Raw genomic sequence first — 25,547 nt, 5'->3', positions numbered from 1 at the left:
GTTCAGTTGGGTCGCTTGAGGGTTACAAGGTAGCAAGGTATGAGCTAAAAAAAAAAGGCTTAGGAGAGCTAGGAGGGGGCATGAGAAGTCCTCGGATCAAGGAAAACCCCAAGGCTTTTTACTCTTATGTGAGAAATAAAAGAATGACCAGGGTGAGGGTAGGGCCGGTCAAGGACAGTGGTGGGAACTTGTGCATGGAGTCCGAAGAAATACTTTTCTTCAGTGTACACCAAGGAGAGGGGCCATGTTTTTGAGGATGAGTGTGATACAGGCGGGTAGGCTGGATGAGGTAGATGTTCTGAGGAAGGATCTATTAGCAATTTTGAAAAACCTGAGGGTCGACAAGTCCCCTGGGCCAGATGGGATATATCCAAGGATTCTTTGAGAGGCAAGGGATGAGATTGCAGAGCCTTTGGCTTTGATCTTTGGGTCCTCGCTGTCCACGGGGATAGTGCCAGAGGATTGGAGAGTGGCAAATGTTGTTCCTCTGTTCAAGAAAGGGAATAGGAATGACCCTGGTAATTATAGGCCAGTTAGTCTTACTTCGGTGGTCGGTAAGTTAATGGAAAAGATCCGGAAGGATAGGATTTATGAACATTTGGAAAGATGCAGCTTAATCCGGGATAGTCAACACAGATTCGTGAAGGGTAAGTCTTGCCTCACAAATTTGATTGAATTCTTTGAGGCTGTAACTAAGTGTGTCGATGAAGGTAGAGCAGTTGATGTCGTATACATGGATTTTAGAAAGGTGTTTGCTAAGGTTCCCCATGGTTGGCTCATGAAGAAAGTAAGGAGGTGTGGGATAGAGGGAAATTTGGCCAATTGGATAAGTAACTGGCTATCACATGGAAGACAGAGGGTGGTGGTGGATGGAAAATTTTCAGACTGGAGACCAGTTACCAGCGGTGTACCACAGGGATCAGTGCTGGGTCCTCTGCTATTTGTGATTTATATCAGTGACTTGGAGGAGGGGGCTGAAGGGTGGGTCAGTAAATTTGCTGATGACACCAAGATTGGTGGAGTAGTGGATGAGGTGGAGGGCTGTTGTAGGCTGCAAAGAGACATTGATAGGATGCAGAGCTGGGCCGAAAAATGGCAGATGGAGTTTAACCCTGATAAGTGTGAGGTGATTCATTTTGGTAGAAAAAATTTGAATGCGGATTACAGGGTCAACGGCAGGGTTCTGAGGAATGTGGAGGAACAGCGAGATCTTGGGGTTCATGTCCACAGATCTCTGAAGGTTGCCACTCAAGTGGATAGAGCGTGAAGGAGGCTTATAGTGTATTAGCGTTTATTAACAGGGGGCTTGAGTTGAAGAGCCATGGGGTTATGCTGCAACTATACATGACCCTGGTGAGACCACATTTGGAGTATTGTGTGCAGTTCTGGTCACCTCATTATAGGAAGGATGTGGAAGCATTGGAAAGGGTGCAAAGGAGATTTACCAGGATGCTGCTTGGTTTGCAGGATAGGTCTTATGAGGAAAGGTTGAGGGAGCTAGGGCTTTTCTCTTTGGAGCGGAGGAGGATGAGCGGCGACTTAATAGAGGTTTATAAGATAATGAGGGGGATAGATAGAGTGGACGTTCAGAGACTATTTCCTCGGGTGGATGTAGCTGTGACAAGGGGGCATAACTATAAGGTTCAGGGTGGGAGATATAGGAGGGATGTCCGAGGTAGGTTCTTTACTCAGAGGGTGGTGAGGGTGTGGAATGGACTGCCTGCTGTGATAGTGGAGTCGGACACTTTAGGAACTTTCAAGCGGTTATTGGATAGGCACATGGAGCACACCAGAATGACAGGGAGTGCGATAGCTTGATCTTGGTTTTGGACAAAGCTAGGCACAACATCGAGGGCCGAAGGGCCTGTTCTGTGCTGTACTGTTCTATGTTCTAAAACCCTGGAACTCCTTCCCTAACAGCACAGTGGGTGTACCTACACATCGGGGACTGCAGAGGTTCATGGTGGCTGGTCACCCAGAGACACGGGTTCAAATCCCACCGCTGCAACTGGTAGAATTTAATTCAATTAATGTCCATTAACTCTGTGTGCGTCGGTAGGCTTCAGTATCTTTAAAAAATGTGTTTATGGGATGTGGGTGTCGCTGGTTAGGCCAGCATTCATTGCCCATCCCTCGTTCAGAAGGTGGTGGTGAGTTGACTCTTGAACCGCTGCAGTACTTCAGGTGTAGGTACACCCACAGTGCTGTTGGGGAGGGAGCTCCAGGATTTGGACCCAGCGACAGTGAAGGAACGGCCGATATATTTCCACGTCAGGATGGCGACTGAGTTGGAGGGGAACCTCCAGGTGGTGGGGTTCCCAGGTACCTGCTGCTCTTGTCCTTCTAGATGGTAGAGGTCGAGAGTTTGGAAGGCGCTGTCTAAGGAACCTTGGTGATTTCCTGCAGTGCATCTTGTAGATGGTACACACGGCTGCCACTGTTTGTCGGTGGTGGAGGGTTTGAATGTTTGTGGAAATATCTCCCCTATCCTCTGCTTAAAATCAGCACAGATTGGAGAGCCGGTCCAGGACAGTTTGTCAGATCATTCTTGTGTTTTGAGCCTTGAATTATTCAGCCTTCCCTTTTATTTCAGCTGAATGTGGTGCGTATCAGCAGTGACCTGTTGTGTACTGAGAATAGTGAGGTTAAACTTGGTCTTCCATCAACCGGCATAGAACAGGCTAATTATTACCATTCCTTTTACTTCACTATTGCTACTAAAGTTACTTTTTATAATCTTTATTGTCACAAGTAAGCTTACATTAACACTGCAATGAAATTACTGTGAAAAGCCCCTAGTCGCCACACTCCGGCGCCTGTTCAGGTACACAGAGGGAGAATTCAGAATGTCCAATTCACCTAACAAGCACGTCTTTCTGGACTTGTGGGAGGAAACCGGAGCACCCGGAGGAAACCCCGCCGACACTGGGAGAACGTGCAAACTCCACGCAGACTGTGACCCAAGCCGGGAATCGAACCTGGGACCCTGGTGCTGTCAAACCATAGTGCTAAACACCGTGCTACCGTGCCCTCCCCAGTTAGATGCTATAGCTGTCAACATCTCTTGAAAGGAATTTGTTTCCAGATTGTAAAATGTAGCTCCACGTTATTTAAGATAGTTGCAGGAAAGATACAATGAAATGATGAATCTGTCGATATGTAGTGGGGTTGTTACCAGAATCTAAAATTAAGGACAAAATGACTTGAATGCTGAGAGAAAGTTAGGGCGAATCGACATGAATTTCTAAGCGATGCATCAGCTTAACAAACCCAACGGATTTTTTTCCGGATGTCACTAAAGTAATAGACAGTCTATGGATGTAATTTATATCGACTTCCAGAAGCCATTTGATAAGGTTCCACATGAGAGACTGTCAGCTGATATTAAACCTCATGGAATTGAAGAAACATTATTAACCTGGTTAGAGGGTAGAAGTTAGGATGGTTATGAGCATATACAAAAATTGGACGAATGTGACTAGTGGCGTTCATAAGGGCCTGTGCTGGGTCCTCAAATATTCACCCGAATATCTTCTCCCAAGCCAACATGCTCCGCATCGAGGTGCGAATCACTCAAAACCCAACTTCACTGGGTGGGACATGTCATCCATATATCTGACACCAGATTCCGAAGGAACAGCTCCAATCGGAAGCCCTTTGCGGCAGGAGTCTCTCAGGAGGACAGTGGAACCGCTTTAGGGGTGTCTTCAAATAATCCCTGCGGAGGTCAAACATTCCCTCCTGGGAACCTCTGGCTTGTGACTGACCAAAATGGAGAAGGTGGAGAGACCAAAATGGAGAGACTTTGGGGTGCCCTGTTGCAGAGGGATCTGGGGGTCCTCGTGCATGAGTCACAGAAATCGAGCATGCAGGTACAGCAGATAATAAAGAAAGCGAATGGAATGTTGGCATTTATAGCTAAAGGAATTGAGTATAAAGGTAAGCAACTATACTATTGGTAAGACCGCACCTGGAGTACTGGGCACAGTTTTGGTCCCCTTATTTGAGGAAAGATGTAGTGACATTGGAGGCAGTTCAGAGGAGGGTCACTAGATTGATTCCAGAGATGAGGGTTTGTCGTATGAGGAGAGATTGAACAGTTTAGGCCGATACTCTCTAGAGTTTAGAAGAATGAGGGGAGATCTAATCAAGAAATGAAATGAAATGAAAATCGCTTATTGTCACAAGTAGGCTTCAAATGAAGTTACTGTGAAAAGCCCCTAGTCGCCACATTCCGGCGCCTGTTCGGGGAGGCTGGTACAGGAATTGAACCGTGCTGCTGGCCTGCCTTGGTCTGCTTTCAAAGCCAGCGATTTAGCCCTGTGCTAAACAGCCCCTTGTGCATGATGCTATAGGGTATGGACAAATAGACGTGGAGCTGATGTTTCCTCTTGTGGGGCATTCTAGAACAAGAGATCATAATCTTCGTGTAAGAGGGAGCAAATTTAAAACAGATTTGAGGCGAAACTACTTCTCCCAAAGGGTTGTGAATCTGTGGAATTCGCTCCCCCAGAGTGCGGTGGATGCTGGGACAGTGAGTAAGTTTAAGGAGGAAATAGACAGATTTTTAATTGGTAACTGGTTGAAGGGTTATGGAGAACGGGCAGGCCAGGCTGACATCCGCCATGATAGAATGGCGGAGCAGACTCGATGGGCCGAATGGCCTAATTATGCTCCTACCTCTTATTAATTTCTGAACTAATGTGCATTTGGCAAGGCACTGAACACAGAGAACCGGCAACAGGAGCACGCAGAGATCGGAAGAAACACACAAACCTCTAAACACCTCCATCTGCTCAACCCTTCGAGCACCATCTGCCCCACATGTGGCAGAGTTTACAGATGGTACTTTGGACCTCCAAGCCAAGTCCAAACCCGTCGGACCAGAGGGAACTCTCAAAGGGACTGGCTAAGAAGAAGGAAAAGAAGATGATATTAATGAATCGAGGGCAAGATATCCAAATTTGTCATTGGTAGTGTGGTAAATAAGGTTGATTAGAGTAAAACGGCAAAGAGACATTGATCGATTAAGTGACTGAGCGAGCGTTGTAATGATGTCATCCAGTTTGGAGCAAAAAAGGATAGATTTGAGAATTTTGTAAACGGTGAAAAACTAAGAACAGTGGCAGTCCGGAGAGATTTGGGAGCCAGAATCACAGAATAATACAACACAGAAGAGGCCCTTCTGCCCATCGAGTCAGCGCCGACACATGAAAAACCCCTGACCTGCCGACCTAATCCCATTGGCCAGCACTTGGCCCACAGCCTGGAATGTTGGGACGTGCCAAGAGCTTATCTGGGTACTTTTTAAAGGATGTGAGGCGACCCGCCTCTACCCCCCTCCCAGGCAGCGCGTTCCAGACTGTCACCACCGTCTGGGGAAAAGGGTCTCAAAAATGAGCAGATACAAATAGGAATTGTTCTAAAAGTTATTGATTATTATTATTTTATAAATTTAGAGTACCCAATTCATTTCTTCCAATTAAGGGACAATTTAACGTGACCAATCCACCTACCCTGCACATCATTTTTGGTTATGGGGGTGAAACCCACGCAAACACGGGGAGAATGTGCAAGCTCCACACGGACAGTGACCCAGAGCCGGGATCAAACCTGGGTCCTCGGCGCCGTGAGGCAGCAGGGCTAACCACTGTGCCACCGTGCTGCCCTCTTATTTTTTTTTTAGAAAATGTTTTATTGAAGCATTTGTAGTTTTCACAATTTAACATATTGACATTTCTAAAACAACCGCGTGGGTCGACGCACAGAATACCCCCTAAAATAACAAACAATAAACCACGTACCCCACTTCTCCCACCCTATCCCCAATTACCCTTGTACTAAATTCCCTGTCCTTATTTAACATTACCATGCCTCCTATTTTCCCTTTCCCCCCCTTACGCTGACGTTCAGTTTTTGTTAAAGAAATCGATGAACGGCTGCCAACTCCGGGCGAATCCCTGTATTGATCCTCCTGGAGCGAACTTGATTTTCTCCAGACTGAGAAACTCTATATCGCTGACCCACACTCCTGATTTCAGGGGGCTCCGAGTCCCCCCATCTCAGCAAGATCCGTCTCCGGGCCACCGGGGAGGGAAGGCCAGAATATCAGACTCCCCCCCCCCCCCCCCCCCCCCTTTGCCCCCGGATCTTCTGACACCCCAAATATTGCTGATTCTGGACTCTGAGTTATGCTACCTTCCAGGACTTCCAACACAACATCTGCAAATCCCTGCCAGAATTCCCTCAGTTTCGGACATGCCCAAAACATATGAACATGGTTGGCCGGGCTACCCCCACACCGCCCACATCTGTCCTCCACCTCCTCGAACAACCTACTCAGAGAGTAGCAAGGGCGTGGAATGCCCTGCCTGTAACAGTAGTGGACTCGCCAACACTAAGGACATTCAAATGGTCATTGGATAGACATATGGACGATAAGGGAAGAGTGTAGATGGGCTTTAGAGTGGTTTCACAGGTCGGTGCAACATCGAGGGCCGAAGGGCCTGTACTGCGCTGTAATGTTCTATGTACTCATCCCAGCTAACGTCATGTGGGCCCTGTGGACTTTCTTGAACTGAATCAAGCTAAGTCTAGCACAGGACGAAGATGCATTAACCCTTTTCAAGGCTTTTTCCCACAGTTCAGTTTCCAGCTCCCCTTCCCACTTCCTCTTCATCTCTCTGATAGGGACCCTTCCCACTCTGACAATTCCCTGTATATGTCCGAAACCTTCCCACCTCCAACCCGTTTTGGACAGCACTTTATCCTGTAGTCCCCTCAGGGGGGAGGCGAGGAAAGCTTGGGACCTGTCTCCGTACAAAGTCCTGCACTTGAAGGTACCGAAACCCGTTCCCACACAGCAAATCAAACACCACCTCTAATGTCTCCAAGGTCAGGGAGCCCTCCTGGATGAATAGATCCCCAAACTTCTCAATCCCTGCCCGCTGCCATACCTTAAAGCCCCCATCAAGCCCCCCGGGACAAACCGGTGATTGTCACAAATCGGTGACCACACTGATGCCCCCTCCAGTCTCATATGCTGCCTCTATTGCCCCCACACCCTCAGGGTTGCCACCACCACAGGACTTGTGGAGTACCGAGCCGGCGAGAACGGCAGGGGCGCCGGCAGTAAAGCCTCCAGAGTCGTACCTTTGCAGGATGCTGCCTCCTTCCGCTCCCAGACCGACCCCTCCTCCACTACCTGACCATCGATATGTTGGCAGCCCAGTAATAGTTAAAGCTCGGGAGAGCCAATCCCCCTTCCCCGCGGGCCTGTTCCAGGAGTGTCCTCTTTACTCTTGGGGTTTTACCCGTCCATATAAACCTCGATATCGCCACATTCATACTTCTGAAAAAAGCCTTCGGGACAAAAATCGGGAGACACCGGAAAAAGAAAAGCAGTCTCGGAAGGACCGTCACCTTCACCGTCTGAACCCTCCCCGCCAGCGTCAGTGGGAGCATGTCCCATCTACAAAAATCCTGTCTCATCTGATCCACTGCTTTGCCCAAATTTAACTTGTGAAGCTGCCCCCAATCCTTGGCCACTTGAATCCCCAGATACCTAAAACTCTTCCCAACCACTTTAAATGGTAGCTCCTTCAGCCTCCTTTCCTGCCCCCGGGCCTGAATCACGAACATCTCGCTTTTTCCCATATTTAACTTATAGCCTGAAAATCGCCCAAATTCTCCTAATACCGCCATGATTTCGGTCATCCCCCCCCCCCACCGGGTCCGTGATATAAAGCAACAAATCGTCCGCATAGAGAGAAACCCTGTGCTCCATCCTCCCTCTCACTATACCCCTCCAGGTATTCGCTGCTCTCAGAGCCATTGCTAAGGGTTCTATGGCCATGGCAAATAGTAATGGGGAGAGCGGGCATCCCTGCCTTGTCCCCCGACAAAGACTAAAGTATTCTGACCAAACTTGGTTAGTTCTTACGTTTGCCACGGGGGCCTGGTACAGTAGCCGGATCCACTCCACAAATCCCTGCCCAAACCCAAACCTGCCTAAAATATCCCATAGATACTTCCACTCCACTTGGTCGAAAGCCTTCTCCGCGTCCATGGCAACTACCGCGTCCATGGCAACTACCACCTCAGCCTCGCGCCCCTCCGCTGGCATCATAATTACATTAAGAAGCCGTCTAATGTTGGATGTCAGGTGCCTGCCCTTTACAAATCCCGTCTGATCCTCCCCAATTATCTCCGGGACACAATTCTCTATTCGAGTGGCCAGGGTCTTTGCCAATAATTTGGCATCTACATTCAAGAGGGAGATTGGCCTGTACGATCCCAGCTCTCCGGATCCTTGTCCCGCTTCAGGATGAGAGAAATTGATGCCTGTGATAACGTTGGGGGGAGTACTCCCAGTTCCTTGGACTCGTTGAAAGCCTGAACCAGGAGCGGCCCCAGTAACCCAGAGAAATTTGTATAAAATTCCACTGGGAACCCATCAGGTCCCGGGGCTTTACCCGATTGCATCGCCCCCAGTCCATCTATTACCTCCCCAAGCCCAATCGGGCCCCCCAGGGCCTCCACCAGATCCTCATTTACCTTCGGGAACTCTAACCTCCCCAGGAATTGATTCATGCCCACCTCCCCATCCGGGGGTTCCGACTCGCATAGCTGGCTATAAAATTCCCGGAAAACTTCATTCACCGCCCCCGGGCACGTCACCGTCTTCCCCCTCAAATCCTTTATTTTCCCTATTTCTCTCGCTGTCTCCTGTTTTCTCAGCTGATGCCCCAGAATCCTGCTCGCTTTTGTTGCCCCTTTTACCCTCCTCAGCTGACCCTCCGCCTTTCCTGTGGAAAGGAGCCCAAACTCCATTTGAAGTCTCTGACGCTCCTTCAGAAGCTCCTCATTTGGAGACTCCGGTTACCTCCTGTCCACCTGTAAGATTTCTCCTACCAACCTGTCCAGCTCCGACCGCTCAGTTTTATCCCTGTGGGCTCGAATCGAAATACATTCCCCTCTAATGACCGCTTTCAGTGCCTCCCAGACCACCCCAGCTGCAGTCTCTCCCGTGTCATTGATCTTTATGTACCCCCGAATGGCCTCTCTCACTCGCTCACCAATCTCCTCATCCACTAACAGCCCTGTATCTAGTCTCCACTGTGGGCGCTGGGACATTCCCGTGTCTGCCCGTAGGTCTATCCAGTGTGGTGCGTGATCTGAGACCACAATTGCTGAGTACTCCGTGTCCTCCACCCCTGCGAGCAGTGTTTTATCGAGCACGAAGAAATCTATCCCTACGGCGAATTCGCTCGTGCTTTTAAAAATCGTGAAAAAGGCGCCGTAACTGCTGGGGGTCGGGGGGGCAGATGGGGTACGGAAAGTGTCCAACTTCAGCACAGTTTGCTGACAGTTCTGTCGCTGTCCAGGGGGGCTTCTGGCAGGGCTGGGGGGGGGGGGGGGGGGAGTAGCAGGGGGTGGCCATTGGTGGGCGGTGGGGTCGAGGTGGACGGGCACGGAACACCATTGCCGTCGCCGGCGAGGCAGCCAAACATCTGCACACACCGCTGTCAGCCCACTGTGAATGTGAACTCAGTGCCACGGGCCGTATGGGTGCCCCCCCCCCCCCCCCCCCCGGTGCCCTCTGGCCCCAGCCGTCCCACCAGCTGTATGGGCTCCAGCACAGCCAGTGCCATCGTGTTGGTTGGGATGGGGGCGTGTGATCTGTATGTGTGGCTGCAGCTTGTCGGCCTCCCGAGTGTCAGTCACGGACCCGGCAAATCCCGCGCCGGATGGGGGGAGGGGATGCTAGCCCCTCCATGGTCACTGAATCGGTCCAGTTGCTTTACTGTCAAGAAAATTCGCGAATAGATGGGTGAGAGGTAATTTGATGAAGCCTTTACAATTTCAAAAGGGATCGCTAGGTGATGGAGATAGGTGATTTTGGGGGCGGCACGGTGGTTAGCACAGTTGCTTTGCAGCTCCAGGGTCCCAGTTTCGATTCCAGCCTCGGGTGACTGTGCGGAGTCTGCGCGTTCTCCCCGTGTCTGCGTGGGTTTCCTCCGGGTGCTCCGGTTTCCTCCCACAGTCCAAAGATGTGCGGGTTAGGTGGACTGGCCGTGCTAAATTGCCCTTAAGTGTCCAAAAAGGTGAAGTGGAGTTACTGGGTTATGGAGATGGTGTGGGCTTCGCAGGGGGCTCTTTCCAAGGGCCGGTGCAGACCCGATGGGCCGAATGGCCTCCTTCCGCACTGTAAATTCTATGATTCTATGAGACGAGGGGACATAACCATTAAGCATTGTCAAGAGAAAGGTTAGAAAAGAATGCTAGATGTGTGGAATACTCTCCGGAAGAGGAAAAACAGTAAATGCTAGCTGAATAAATAATTTTAATCTGAGTCATTTTTTTGCTCGCCGAGGGTGTTGAGGGATTTGGAGCCAAGTTGGGGTGGATGGACGTCAGAACACCGATCAACCATGAGGGGAGCTGATGGCGTAGAGGTATTGCCACTGGACTAGTAATCCAGAGACCCAGGGAAATGCTCTGGGGACCTCGGTTCGAATCCCACCATGGCAGAGGGTAGAATTTAGAACATAAGAACTAGGAGCAGGAGTCGGCCATCTGGCCCCTCGAGCCTGCTCCACCATTCAATGAGATCATGGCTGATCTTTTGTGGACTCAGCTCCACTTTCCAGCCCGAACACCATAACCCTTAATCCCTTTATCCTTCAAAAAACGATCTATCTTTATCTTAAAAACATTTAATGAAGGAGCCTCTACTGCTTCACTGGGCAAAGCATTCCATAGATTCACAACCCTTTGGGTGAAGAAGTTCCTCCTAAACTCGGTCCTAAATCTACCTCCCCTTATTTTGAGGCTATGCCCCCTAGTTCTGCTTTCACCCGCCAGTGGAAACAACCTGCCCGCATCTATCCTATCTATTCCCTTCATAATTTTATATGTTTCTATAAGATCCCCCCTCATCCTTCTAAATTCCAACGAGTACAGTCCCAGTCTACTCAACCTCTCATCATAATCCAACCCCATCAGCTCTGGGATTAACCTAGTGAATCTCCTCTGCACACCCTCCAGTGCCAGTACGTCCTTTCTCAAATAAGGAGACCAAAACTGAACACAATACTCCAGGTGTGGCCTCATTAACACCTTATACAATTGCAGCAGAACCTCCCTACTCTTAAACTACATCCCTCTAGCAATGAAGGACAAAACTCCATTTGCCTTCTTAATCACCTGTTGCACCTGTAAATCAACTTTTTGCGATTGTTGCACGAGCACACCCAGGCCTCTCTGCACAGCAGCATTTTTAATATTTTATCATTTAGATAATCCCTTTTGCTGTTATTCCAACCAAAATGGATAACATCACATTTGTCAACATTGTATTCCACCTGCCAGACCCTAGCCCATTCACTTAGCCTATCCAAATCCCTCTGCAGACTTCCAGTATCCTCTGCACTTTTTGCTTTACCACTCATCTTAGTGTCGTCTTGGACACATTGCCCTTGGTCCCCAACTCCAAATCATCTATGTAAATTGTGAACAATTGTGGGCCCAACGCTGATCCCTGAGGGACACCACTAGCTACTGATTGCCAACCAGAGAAACACCTCATTAATCCCCACTCTTTGCTTTCTATTAATTAACCAATCCTCTATCCATGCTACTACTTTCCCCTTAATGCCATGCATCTTTATCTTATGCAGCAACCTTTTGTGTGGCACCTTGTCAAAGGCTTTCTGGAAATCCAGATATACCACATCCATTGGCTCCCCGTTATCTACCGCACTGGTAATGTCCTCAAAAAATTCCACTAAATTAATTAGGCACGACCTGCCCTTTATGAACTCATGCTGCGTCTGCCCAATGAGACAATTTCCATCCAGATGCCTCACTATTTCTTCCTTGATGATAGATTCCAGCTGTGGTGTTGGGTGCTCTGGTGCACAGATGAGCCAACACAGTTGTATGTGGGACAACTCTATTTTATTTTAACTCTTATATACAGTTCGTTCTGGATACTCTGCACGTGCTGTCTCCCTGAGTGTGTCGTGTAGCAGGTCTGTCCTTGTCCTCGTCTCCAGCTAATACTGTCCACCAGGTGTCGTGTCTGTGCTTTTATATCTTTCTGTCATTGGTTGTGGTGTTGTGTGTTCTGATTTGTCTGTTGGTGTGTCTATCATGATGTGTGTGTTTGAATATCATGACACCAGCATCTTCCCCACTACCGAGGTTAAGCTCACTGGTCTATAATTACCCGCTTTCTGCCTACCTCCTTTTTTAAACAGTGGTGTCACGTTTGCTAATTTCCAATCCGCCGGGACCACCCCAGAGTCTAGTGAATTTTGGTAAATTAGCACTAGTGCATTTGCAATTTCCCTAGCCATCTCTTTTAGCACTCTGGCATGGGCCATTTAAAAAAAAAAATCATAATTTAAAGTGTAATGTTGAAAACACTACCGATTATTGTAAAAAATATCTGGTTCACTCACCCGTTAAGGACATCCGTACCCAGGCTGTCCTACATGTGACTCCAGATCTACAGCAATATGGTTGGTTGTTAAATAGCCTCTGAATTGGCCCAAGAAACAAATTGGCCGCAATTTGCTGGGAGTAGTGTCCAGCAGGAAATCGAGTACAAGGCCAAACCGAGCCCCTTACTCGCTGGCGGGCAGAGGGAGCTCCTTTGCTGGGTACAAGGCCCAAACCGAGCCCCTTACTCTCTGGCGGGCAGAGGGAGCTCCTTTGCTGACTACAAGGCCCAAACCGAGCCCCTTACTCACTGGAGGGCAGAGGGAGCTCCTTTGTCGGGTACAAGGCCCAAACCGAGCACCTTACACTCTGGCGGGCAGAGGGAGCTCCTTTGTCGGGTACAAGGCCCAAACCGAGCCCCTTACTCTGGCGGGCAAAGGGAGCTCCATCGTCGGGTACAAGGCCCAAACCGAGCCCCTTACTCTCTGGCGGGCAGAGGGAGCTCCTTTGTTAGGTACAAGGCCCAAACCGAGCCCCTTACTCTCTGGCGGGCAGAGGGAGCTCCTTTGTCAGGTACAAGGCCCAAACCGAGCCCTTACTCTCTGGCGGGCAGAGGGAGCTCCTTTGTCGGGTACAAGGCCCAAACCGAGCCCCTTACTCTCTGGCGGGGAGGGAGAGTGCTCCTTTGCTGGGTACAAGGCCCAAACCGAGCCCTTACTCTCTGGCGGGGAGGGAGAGTGCTCCTTTGCTGGGTACAAGGTTCAATATAAATACCAGCAGGAGCTGATTGGGGCGAATGGCCTGTTTCTGTGCAATACATCCTATGTGATGGGATAACAGGATGGAGGGGCTGAATAGCCTCCTCCGGTTACTGTTTTCAATTACCTCTTCAATTTGGGCTACGGAATCCTGCTGCTCAGAGTAGAGAATCCCTGAAGGGACGTTGTTATATTTAAATGTTGTAAATGAGGACCTTGTTCAGGTGCCTCCATCATACCTCATGATCCCCCAAGCCAGGTTTGCTGTATGGTCCGAACGTTGGTCCTTTCTCATGATCACCTCTTTTCTGGTTTCAGGTTGGGAGAAGTGCTTTGACTGGGATGAGTATTTAATAGAGACTGGAACCATGACGGCTCCTGCAAGCCTGTTAATCAGGGTGAGTAACCATCTTTTCCTCCATGTTTGTACACGCAGTGACCCCCGGGTATGGAGGACCCATGAAGACCTATTTAGAGAGTTCTCTCTGTCTATCTGTCCCATCGATACCGAGTCTGAATCGGACTCCATGTACCCCCAACACCACACCGGCAGGAATCACTGAAATGAAATGAAAATCGCTTATTGTCACAAGTAGGCTTCAAATGAAGTTACTGTGAAAAGCCCCTAGTCGCCACATTCCGGCCCCTGTTCGGGGAGGCTGGTACGGGAATAGAACCGTGCTGCTGGCCTGCCTTGGTCTGCTTTAAAAGCCAGCTATTTAGCCCTGTGCTAAACCAGCCCTGAATGGTTAACCCAGATGGTTAACAGCTTCAAATTCCTCGGGGTACACTTCACCAAAAACCTGTCATAACATTTAAGAAGTATTTCGACGTGCACCTGAGATGTCAGGGCAGACCACGCCCTGTGTTCCATGTTCCCTGTTTGGCCATGTGTTCCAAAATGGGATTAGAATAGTAAGAGGGTTGTTTTTGACCGGCGCCCACGCGATGGGCTGAATGGCCTTTTCTGTGCTGTAGACCTTGATGACTCTAACTTCATGTTGAGCTCAGAAGACTAGAAAGTACCCAGTTGAAAGATGAAGTGCTGTCCCCCGAGCTTACATTGAGCTTCATTGGGGGGCGCTACAGCAAGCCGAGGACCGGAACGTCCGAGTGAGAGAAAGGCGGAGAATTAAAATGACAGGTGACTAGAAGCCCTGGGTTGCAGACTGGACGGAGGTTCCACAAAAGTGTCCTGTCTCCACTTCCTCTTCCTCATGTAGAGGATCATGTGGAGATGCCGGCGTTGGACTGGGGTGAGCACATTAAGAAGTCTCACAACACCAGGTTAAAGTCCAACAGGTTTGTTTCAAACACTAGCTTTTGGAGCGCTGCTCCTGCCTTGATTCACCTGAGGAAGGAGCAGCGCTCCGAAAGCTAGTGATTTGAAACAAACCTGTTGGACTTTAACCTGATGTTGTCAGACTTCTTAATGTAGAGGAGACCACATTGTTAGCACCGAATGAAGTAGACTAAATTGAAAGTTCAGGTCAGTCACTGCTTCACCTTGAAGGGGTATTTGGGGCCTCGGGCAGTGTGAAGGGGAGAGGTTAAAGGGGAGATGTTGCAGGAAAGGGAGAAGGTGGGTGTTGGGTTGACGGAGGAGTGAAACAGGACACTGCGGAAGGATGAACCCATTCGGAATGCTGAAAGGGGACGTGGGGGAAAGATTTGATTGGTGGTGACATCACACCAGAGGTGGCAGAAATGGGCGAAGTTTGGTGCGTTGAATGTGGGGGCTGATGGGAAAGACGAGGGCGAGAGTGACGCCATTGTGTTTCTGGGAGGAAGGGGGAAGAGCAAAAGTGCGTGCAATAGATCGGACATGGCGGAGAACTCGGCCAACCATGCTGTGGGGGGAATCCGCTGTTAGGGAGAAAGGATGACCTATCGGAAGCACGGGTTTTGGAAGGTTTCATCGTTCAGACCGATGTGACGGGAGAAAGTGGGAGAATGGAATAGAGGCCTTACAGTACAGGAAGCTGGGTGTGTGGAAGTGTCGTCAATGATGGAGTCAGCAATGTTCTAATGAATATTGGTCAATGACCTGTCACCAGAAGTTGAGATGAAAGTCAAGAAAGGGCAGAGAAGACGAGAGGGGTGAAAATTAGAAGCCAAGTTGATGACGTTTTCCAGTGTGAGGGAAGAGCTGGAGGGCGACGCCAAGGCAACCACCAACTTGCCCGAAAAAGAGTTGAGGGAGGGAGGCCCAGGTAGCAGTGAAAAAAAGGAAGTTCCACGCATCTCATCAAGACCAGTATAGCCAGGATCCGTGTGGGTACCCATGCCAACGCCGTTCATGTGGAGGACATGAAGGGGAAGTTGTCCAATTTGAAACCAGTTCAGCCCCGGCGGAGGATGGTGGTAATTGGTTGGGCCACGGTTCAAGGAAGGGGCAGAGAGCTCCCAGAAAATCCTGGTGGGCGAATGGAGGTGTAGAGAGATATGGGAATGTAGTAAAGGTTAACGTGGGATTGGGTACAGTAACGCCCATGCCGTGATGTAAAGGAACACCTGACCCGAGTCTGGAGTGGAGTCTTGCACTGGACAGAGACGTGCGTAGAGGCAAGCATGGAGACAGCTCCTAGCTTAGACCTTGTACAGTGTATAATTACAAGAAACAAATAGAAGTTATACAAGGCTCAGCACCTCTTTATCAGACCTACCTAACAACACACCATTTTACAACAGTGAAAAGGAGATTATTAGGGCCAGCAAACTGTTAGTGATGAAGAGCATTGGAAAAGTCAAGGATATAGGTGGGAAAAGACGGGATGATATGTTATTGGGGTGGTTCAGATCAATAACCGTACATGGCGGAGGACTAATACAACAACTGGTCGTTTACCTTCAGCAAGTTTATTCTTCAAAGGCTCGGCAGAGTTACAAGCTCCTTATGGTTCCCCGCAACCCCACCCCCACCCAACTGTTCCAGCTGTGTCCATTTATACGCTTTAAAAAAAAAAGTTACGCCAGTGATCGTCACCTGTCATTAATAATGCGATTGGTTACCCAATGTAATTGGTTTAACAATTTAATTGCCTAAGCATCCAGGTCACAAGTATGTGCCTCGCCCTTCTATGATGTTACAGACTACTACTGTTGACCGTTTACTGGGCGACACGGTGGCACAGTGGTTAGCACTGCTGCCTCACAGCTCCAGGGACCCGGGTTCAATTCCGGCCTGGGTCACTGTCTGTGTGGAGTTTTCACGTTCTCCCCGTGTCTGTGTGGGATTCCTCCGGGTGCTCCGGTTTCCTCCCACAGTCCAAAGTTATGCATGTTGGGTGGATTGGCCAGGCTAAATTGCCCTTGGTGTCCATGGATGTGCAGGTTAGATTATGGGGTTACTGGGATATGGGGGAGTGGGCATGGGTAGAGTGCTCGTTCGAGGGGTTGGTGCAGACTCGAAGGGCCAAATGGCCTCCTTCTGCACTGTAGAGAGTCTATGATATTGTGGGACTGTAATCCATTCTTCACAAATAAGGGGGTTAATTGTTGGCTGATTCTGAATGAAATTTTCACTAATGTGCTAATTATCTTCAGGTTGTTCCACTCATGGAATGGTGGGCTTCATTTATTGTTCCCATCCCTAATTACCATTGAGAGGGTGGCGGGTGAACCGCCTTCTTGCCGTTGTAGCCCCTGTGCTGTAGGTACCCCCACAGTGCTGTTAGGGAGGGACTCCAGGATCAGAGCACTTTGAGTAGAAACGGTAACGGTTGTGGAGAAAATGGTTGGAAATGAAGATTTTAGAACGGCCAGACTGCCGTGATTGGACCGGCTCGGTGTGCCGCATTGTCGCGGTCGGCCGGAGCAGAGGGTTAACCCCCGTTCCAGAATGTGGAGGGGCCTGCGATATCAGCTCTGTTTCTCCCCTCGTTTCCCAGGATATTCCGTACCACGGATTCGAACCGGGAATGAAACTCGAGGCGGTGGACCTGATGGAGCCTCGCCTCATCTGCGTTGCCACGGTGACGCGCGTGGTGAACCGTCTGTTGCGGATCCATTTCGACGGGTGGGACGATGAATATGATCAGTGGGTGGACTGCGAGTCGCCAGATGTGTACCCCGTGGGCTGGTGTGAGCTGACGGGCTATCAACTCCAAATGCCTGTAGCTCCAGGTAAGTTTCAAAAGGTTGAACTGAAATGAAATGAAAATCGCTTATTATCACAAGTAGGCTTCAAATGAGGTTGCTGTGAAAAGCCCCTAGTCGCCACATTCCGGCGCCTGTTCGGGGAGGCCGGTACGAGAATCGAACCGTGCTGCTGGCCTGCCTTGGTCTGCTTTCAAAGCCAGCGATTTAGCCCTGTGCTAAACCAGCCCCTAACCGCTGCTCTCCCATTCAGCCAAGAACAAAGCGTCTTCAATTTTATTAATTTAACTTGGACAGCACGGCCGCCAGGGATCCGGGTTCCATTCCGGCCTTGGGCGACTGTGTGGAATTTGCACGTTCTCCCCGTGTCTGCGTGAGTTTCCTCCCGGGTGCTCTGGTTTCCTCCCACAGCCCAAAGGTTAGGTGGATTGGCCGTGATAAATTGCCCATTAGTGTCCAAAAGGATAGGTGGGTTTACTGGGATAGGGCAGGGGGATTGGGCCTGGGTGGGGTGATCGTTCAGAGGGCCAGTGCAGACTCGATGGGCTGAATGGCCTCCTTCTCCACTGTAGGGATTGTAGGATAGGTTATAAATTAATTGTATTTAGCGCCACATGACTCATTGACATGGTTTCATTGTTAATCTGCCTAAATGTTGCCAGTGAATCTTCAGCTTTCCCAGTTGTGACTCAGGTGCAGCCACCCTCGCCCCTTCGGGCATTGTGCATTCAGGTCCCACCCTCGGGATTCAAGGGCAAAATCTAGGTTGACATCCGGTGCAATACTGAAGGAATTGTGCACCGCCTTCCGACCAAGACGTTAAACTGAGGCCTTGTCCGCTCTGCGGGAGTTAAAAGGCCCCACGACACTGATGGTGCAGTGGGAAGTCACCGTGGTGTCCTGGGACAAATTCTCCCTTAACATCCAAAAGGGTAGGTGGGGTTACAGGGATAGGGCGGGGGGGCCTGGCCCGAGGTGGGGTGCCCCTTTCAGAGGGTCGGTGCAGACTCGATGGGCCAAATGGCCTCCTTCTGCACTGGAGGGATTCTGTGATTGTGGGCACCGCACTGAGGGACGTTGATGTCGAGGCCTTGGAGAGGCAGCAGATGAGAAGGTAACGGGGATGAAGACCTTGCGGGTAAAGTTGGCATCCTTCTCCTTGGAACAGAGATGGTTGAGAGAAGGTTTAATTGAGCTGTTCAATGCTATGATGAGATTTGAAGAGTGAATCAGGAGAAATTGTCTCCAGTGGCGGACCGTTTGGGAGCCGGAAGATACGGTTTAAGGTGATCGATGAAAGCACTTGAGGGCAGCCGAGAATAAACGTTTGTGCAAGTTGTGATCTGGGCGCACTTCTGAAAGGGCAGTGGACGCAGATTCAGCAAAAAGAGAAAGTTCATAGTTATTCTTAGAATTTACAGTGCAGAAGGAGGCCATTCGGCCCATCAAGTCTGCACCGGCTCTCTGAAAGAGCACCCTACCCAACCGCACACCTCCACCCTATCCCCATAACCCAGTAACCCCACCCAACACTAAGGGCAATTTTGGACACGAAGGGTAATTTATCATGGCCAATCCACCTACCCTGCACATCTTTGGACTGTGGGAGGAAACCGGAGCACCCGGAGGAAACCCACGCGCACACGGGGAGAACGTGCAGACTCCGCACAGACAGTGACCCAAGCGGGAATCGAACTTGGGACCCTGGAGCTGTGAAGCAATTGTGCTAACCACCATGCTACCGTGCTGCCCTGCATAGTTAGATAAATATCTTTGAAGGAAAATGAAAATACGGGGCTAGAGGTAACGGACTGGGGACTGGGATTAATCGGACAGCTCCACCAACGAGCCCATCATCCTGTTCCACTTTTGTGGGAAGACCAGGAATATAGCTTGGGGAAGTGTCCCAGAGGGTAGACTGCACTGAGGAGCATTGCTCCATTGACTGGTCCAGCTCAGTTGACTGGGTCGGCTGGTCGTGATGCAGAGTGAGGCCAGCATTTTGCGTTCAATCTCCGGACTGACGGAGGTTATTCTCTTCTCAACCTCGCCCCTCGTCTGAGGTGTGGTGATCCTCCGGTTAAATCACCACCAGTCAGCTCTCCCTCTCAAAGGGAGAATCGGCCTATGGTCATTTGGGACTGTGGCGACTTTACTTTGCTGTACACCAGTGGTAATACCCAGTATACTGGTAATACCCAGAGGCCTAACCAATGCCCGGGGGGGTACGTCGGTTCAAATCCCCACTATGGCAGCTGGTGGAATTTAAATTTGGTTAATAAATCTGGAATTGAAAACTAGTCTCGGTAATGCTGACCATGGAACTACCATCGATTGTTGTAAAACCCACCTGGTTCACTAATGTCCTTTTATTAGGGAAGGAAATCTGCCGTCCTTACCCGGTCTGGCCTACATGTGACTCCAGACCCACAGCAATGTGGTTGACTCTTAAAATGTCCTCTGGAATGGCCGAGCAAGTCATGCAGTTCAAAGGCAATTAGGGATGGGCAACAAATGCTGGCCGAGCCGGCAACGCCCACACCCCGTGGAAGAATAGAGGGGGGAGAAAAATGAGCAGAGGAATTTTAGATCTCGTCTTGTAGTTTGTTGATGTTGTCCGCTCCCATCCAAGTGGGTGTTTATCATAATCTGTCAATCGTTTTCTTTTCCACAGCTTCCGAAAAGCCTGTCACCAAACTGATGGAAACCACTAAGATAAAGAGGATGCCTTATGGGAAGAAAAGTAAGTCCAAACATAAAACTTGGAGGTATTGTAAACTATGAAGAGGACAGTGTAGAACTTCAAAAGGACATAGGCAAGTTGGTGGAGTGGGCTAAGAGGTGGCGGATGAAGTTCAATGCGGAGAAGCGCGAGGTGATGCATTTTGGTAGGAAGAACATGGAGAGACAATTCAAAGTAAGGGGTAAAATTCTTTTAGGGGTGCAGGAGTAGAGGAACCTGGGTGTTATACGTCTGTAAGGCCGTTGACAAGGTCCCTCATGGTTGATTTATTGATTGATTGTCACATTGGATTGGATTGGATTTTGTTTATTGTCACGTGTACCGAGGTACAGTGAAAAATATTTTTCTGCGAGCAGCTCAACAGATCATTAAAAGAAAAGAAAATACATAATAGGGCAACACAAGGTGCACAATGTAACTACATCAGCACCGGCATCGGGAGAAGCACACGGGTGCTGATGTTAATGAGGTCAGTCCATAAGAGGGTCATTTAGGAGTCTGGTAACAGCGGGGAAGAAGCTCATTTTAAAATGAAATGAAAATGAAAATCGCTTATTGTCACAAGTTGGCTTCAATGAAGTTACTGTGTAAAGCCCCTAGTCGCCACATTCCGGCACCTGTTCGGGGAGGCTGGTACGGGAATTGAACCGTGCTGCTGGCCTGCCTTGGTCTGCTTTAAAAACGTACACAGTATATGCATAGTAGACAAAAAGAATAGTCAACAAAGTACACCGACAAATAGTGATTGGTTGCAGTGCAGAACAAGGGGCCAAACAAAGCAAATACATGAGCAAGAGCAGCACAGGGCATCGTGAATAGTGTTCTTACAGGGAACAGATCAGTCCGAGGGGGAGTCGTTGAGGAGTCTTGTAGCTGTGGGGAAGAAGCTGTTCCTATGCCTGGATGTGCGGGTCTTCAGACTTCTGTATCTTCTGCCTGATGGAAGGGTCTGGAAGAGGGCAATACCTGGGTGGGAGGGGTCTCTTGACAATGCTGTCTACCTTCCTGTGAGGGTGGCAAGCTTGTGCGATGCGTTGGGCTTAGTTCACCACACTCTGCAATTTCTTGTGATCTTGGGCCGAGCAGTTGCCAAGCTGTGATGCAGCCGGATAGGACGCTCTCTATCGCACATTTGTCGATGTTTGTGAGAGTCGATGCAGACATGCCGAATTTCTTTAGCTTCCGTAGGAAGTAGAGACGTTGTTGGGCTTTCTTGACTGTTCAAAGAATCATAGAATTTACAGTGCCTGGGAGGGGGGTAGAGGCAGGTCCCCTCACATCCTTTAAAAAAAAAAAATACCTGGGTGAGCTCTCAGCACGTCACAACATTCCAGGCTGTGGGCCAAGTGCTGGCCAATGGGATTAGGTCGGCAGGTCAGGTGTCTTGCTAGTCTGCAGGTGTGCTATTCACGGGACCCTACTCTTAGAAATCCCAAGAATTAATATTTTAAAAGAAGTCATGATCTTGGGTCGGTACTCATCCTGTCTGTACATGTTATTTTGCAAAGTGTTTCATTGGTCTTCAGTGGAAATGTTGTTCAACGTTGTCTTCTGCATACAATCAATAGAATCACTTCAGTGCAAAAAGAGGCCATTCAGCCCAACGGGTCTGCAGGCCCGCCCTATCCCCGTAACCCCGTGCATTAATCACGGCCAATCGCCCGCCCTATCCCTGTAACCCCGTGCATTAATCACAGCCAATCGCCCGCCCTATCCCCGTAACCCCGTGCATTAATCACGGCCAATCGCCCGCCCTATCCCCGTAACCCCGTGCATTAATCACGGGCAATCGCCCGCCCTATCCCCGTAACCCCGTGCATTAATCACGGGCAATCGCCCGCCCTATCCCCGTAACCCCGTGCATTAATCATGGCCAATCGCCCGCCCTATCCCCGTAACCCCGTGCATTAATCATGGCCAATCGCCTGCCCTATCCCCGTAACCCCGTGCATTAATCATGGCCAATCCACCTAACCCGCACATCTTCGGGCTGTGGGAGGAAACCGGAGCACCCGGAGGAAACCCTCGCAGACACGGGGAGAACGTGGGTTCAAATCCCACCATGGCAGCTGGTGGAGTTTAAATTCAGTTAATAAATCTGTATTTCAGTCATGGCAAGCATGAAACTATCATCGATTGTTGCAAAATCCCATCTAGTGGCACTTGCGAACGCTAAACCTCAGTGAAGTTTGAGTTAACACTTCTCGGATGCAAATAAGAATTGTTTTATTGACTCTAGTTGATTACAATTGGGAAACATTTAAGTCTTGTTCTCTCATAAGTCATGCTGGCAAAAGGACTCAAAGAGAAGCAGTTTGCAGGCAATGTAACTGTCAAATAATACAGAAACTATTTTCCTGCTTACGGCAAAACAGCTTGAGTCAAGTGTCAGAGTGGAAAAGTGAAAATATGAAAAATAGAGACGGAGTAAGTTAGATCAAAGTGTAGATGATTCATGAATGGAAAATGGCCGTACGATCTATCACAGGGGCAGCACGGTAGCACAGTGGTTAGCACTGTGGCTTCACAGCGCCAGGGTCCCAGGTTCAATTCCTCGCTGGGTCACTGTCTGTGCGGAGTCTGCACGTTCTCCCCGTGTCTGCGTGGGTTTCCTCCGGGTGCTCCGGTTTCCTCCCACAGTCCAAAGACAAGAACAAAGAAAAGTACAGCACAGGAACAGGCCCTTCGGCCCTCCAGCCTGCGCCGATCCAGATCCTTTATCTAAACCTGTCGCCTATTTTCCAAGGATCTACTTCCCTCTGTTCCCCGCCCGTTCGTATATCTGTCTAGATGCATCTTAACTGATACTATCGTTCCCGCCTCTACCACCTCCGCTGGCAAAGTGTTCCAGGCACCCACCACCCTCTGCGTAAAAAACTTTCCACGCACATCTCCCTTAAACATTCCCCCTCTCACCTTGTAATTGACACCCCCACTCTTGGAAAAAGCTTGTTGCTATCCACCCTGTCCATACCTCTCATAATTTTGTAGACCTCAATCAGGTCCCCCCTCAACCTCCGACTTTCCAACGGCCAGGTTAGGTGGATTGACCATGATAAATTGCCCTTGGTGACCAAAAAGATTAGGAGGGGTTATTGGGTTACGGGGATAGGGTGGAAGTGAGGTTTAAGTGGATCGGTGCAGACTCGATGGGCCGAATGGCCTCCTTCTGCGCTGTATGTTTTATATACTAAATCATATCTGTCTTTAGCCATCTATCTACACCCCGATGTAATCCTAATTGGTTTGGGTTCGAATCAAATAAATTTGATTTGACGGTTAGTTGTCTGTCTTTAATGTGCAACATTAACTTGAATTGTTTCATAAATGAATTCTTGTATGTGTTCTGGAATGCGATTCTGTGCCGTTATCGCGAGCTGCTTGAACTGGATTCTTGCTAAGGGCAATAGCGCCTTTAGGTTACTGTGCCGTTGCCATGGAGCCTGCCCGGTCCTTGGACACTGTCTTGAGAAATGTGTTTATTAGCTTAGTGAAAGTGTTTGCTTTATCATGGTTTTTGTGTTTCTGTTAAATTGTGTATCTTAATGTTGTTCTGTCTTGAAATGAATTATGCTGCGTCATGCTGAATATGTGTTTTGAAATGACCTGAGGTTATGAGTGAGTTTTAAAATGGGTATTTAATATACTAGGGGCTTAATGCTAAATAGCTATCTTTTACCTATCACTTTTACTTATAGAAAATAGCTGGCTTCTAAATTCACTAATGTCCTTTAGGGAAGGAAATCTGCTGTCCTTACTCGGCCTGGCTTGCATGTGACTCCAGACCCTCAGATACATAGATACATAGAAGATAGGAGCAGGAGGAGGCCTTTTGGCCCTTCGAGCCTGCTCCGCCATTCATCACGATCATTGCTGATCATCCAACTCAATTGCCTAATCCTGCTTTCTCCCCATAGCCTGTGATCCCATTCTCCCCAAGTGCTATATCCAGCCGCCTCTTGAATATATTCAGTTTTAGCATCAACTACTTCCTGTGGTAATGAATTCCACAGGCTCACCACTCTTTGGGTGAAGAAATGTCTCCTTATCTCTGTCTGAAATGGTTTACCCTGAATCCTGAGGCTGTGACCCCTGGTTCTGGACACACCCATCATTGGTAACATCTTCCCTGCATCCACCCTGTCTAGTCCTGTTAGAATTTTATAAGTCTCTATGAGATCCCCCCTCATTCTTCTGAACTCCAGCGAGAACAATCCTAACCTCGTCAATCTCTCCTCATATGACAGTCCCGCCATCCCTGGAATCAGTCTGGTAAACCTTCGCTGCTCTCCCTCGAGAGCAAGAACATCCTTCCTCAGAGAAGGAGACCAAAACTGCCCACAATACTCCAGGTGTGGCCTCGCCAAGGCCCTGTACAATTGCAGCAACACATCCCAGCTCCTGTACTCGAAACCTCTCGCAATGAAGGCCAACATACCATTTGCTTCTTTACCGCCTGCTGCACCTGCATGCTTACCTTCAGCGGATGGTGCACAAGGACACCCAGGTCCCGCTGCACACTCCCCGCTCCCAATTTGCAATCATTCAGGTAGTAATCTGCCTTCCTGTTTATGCTTCCAAAGTGAATAACCTCACACTTATCCAAATTATACTGCATCTGCCATTGGTTTGCCCACTTGCCCAACCTGTCCAGATCATGCTGTAGGATCCCTGCATCCTCGTCACAATTCACCCTCCCACCTAATTTGGTATCATCTGCAAACTTTGAGATGTTACATTTTGTTCCCTCATCCAAATCATTAATATATATTGTGAATAGCTGGGGTCCCAACACCGATCCCTGTGGTACCCCACTGGTTAGTGCCTGCCAATTTGAAAAGGACAATTTGAACATGGGGATGGGCAACAATGCGCTAAATCGCTGGCTTTGAAAGCAGGCCAAGGCAGGCCAGCAGCACGGTTCAATTCCCGTACCAGCCTCCCCGAACAGGCGCCGGAATGTGGCGACTAGGGGCGTTTCACAGTAACTTCATTTGAAGCCTACTTGTGACAATAAGCGGTTTTCATTTCATTTCATGCTGAGCCAGCCAGAGAGGCGCGCATTCCATGAAATAATAAGGAAATCGACTGGTTTGGCTGTGTTATGAATGGTAGTTTTCCACCACGTGACTCCCTCCAAAACATGGCAGAAAACACCTTCCTAAATGATGATGTGGAGATGCCGGCGTTGGACTGGGGTGAGCACAGTAAGAAGTCTTACAACACCAAGTTAAAGTCCAACAGGTTTGTTTTGAATCACTAGCTTTCGGAGCACTGCTCCTTCCTCGGGTGAATGAAGAGGTAGGTTCCAGAAACGTATATATAGACAAAGTCAAAGATGCAAGACGATACTTGGAATACGAGCATTTGCAGGTAATTAAGTCTTTACAGATCCAGAGAGAGGCGTAAACCCAGGTTGAAGAGGTGTGAATTGTCTCAATCCAGGACAGTTGGTAGGATTTTGCAAGGCCAGGCCAGATGGTGGCGGGGGGGGGGGGGGG

At 49.2% G+C, this 25,547-nt stretch overlaps 1 protein-coding gene across 1 annotated transcript in view; it reads left to right on the top strand.

Moving 5' to 3' along the window:
• The window catches only part of LOC140404120 (lethal(3)malignant brain tumor-like protein 2), a 102,201-nt gene that overhangs the window by 60,040 nt on the left and 16,614 nt on the right, over positions 1-25,547 (top strand). Inside the window, 3 exon segments of the mRNA XM_072492539.1 lie at positions 13,524-13,603; positions 17,096-17,330; positions 19,978-20,046. Coding sequence (XP_072348640.1) covers positions 13,524-13,603; positions 17,096-17,330; positions 19,978-20,046 — 384 coding nt within the window.

Source organism: Scyliorhinus torazame, chromosome 29 (assembly GCF_047496885.1).
Source record: "Scyliorhinus torazame isolate Kashiwa2021f chromosome 29, sScyTor2.1, whole genome shotgun sequence".
Classification (NCBI taxonomy): domain Eukaryota; kingdom Metazoa; phylum Chordata; class Chondrichthyes; order Carcharhiniformes; family Scyliorhinidae; genus Scyliorhinus; species Scyliorhinus torazame.
The sequence above is the reverse complement of the archived record's forward strand: the minus strand, read 5'-3'. Positions and strand labels throughout refer to the sequence as shown.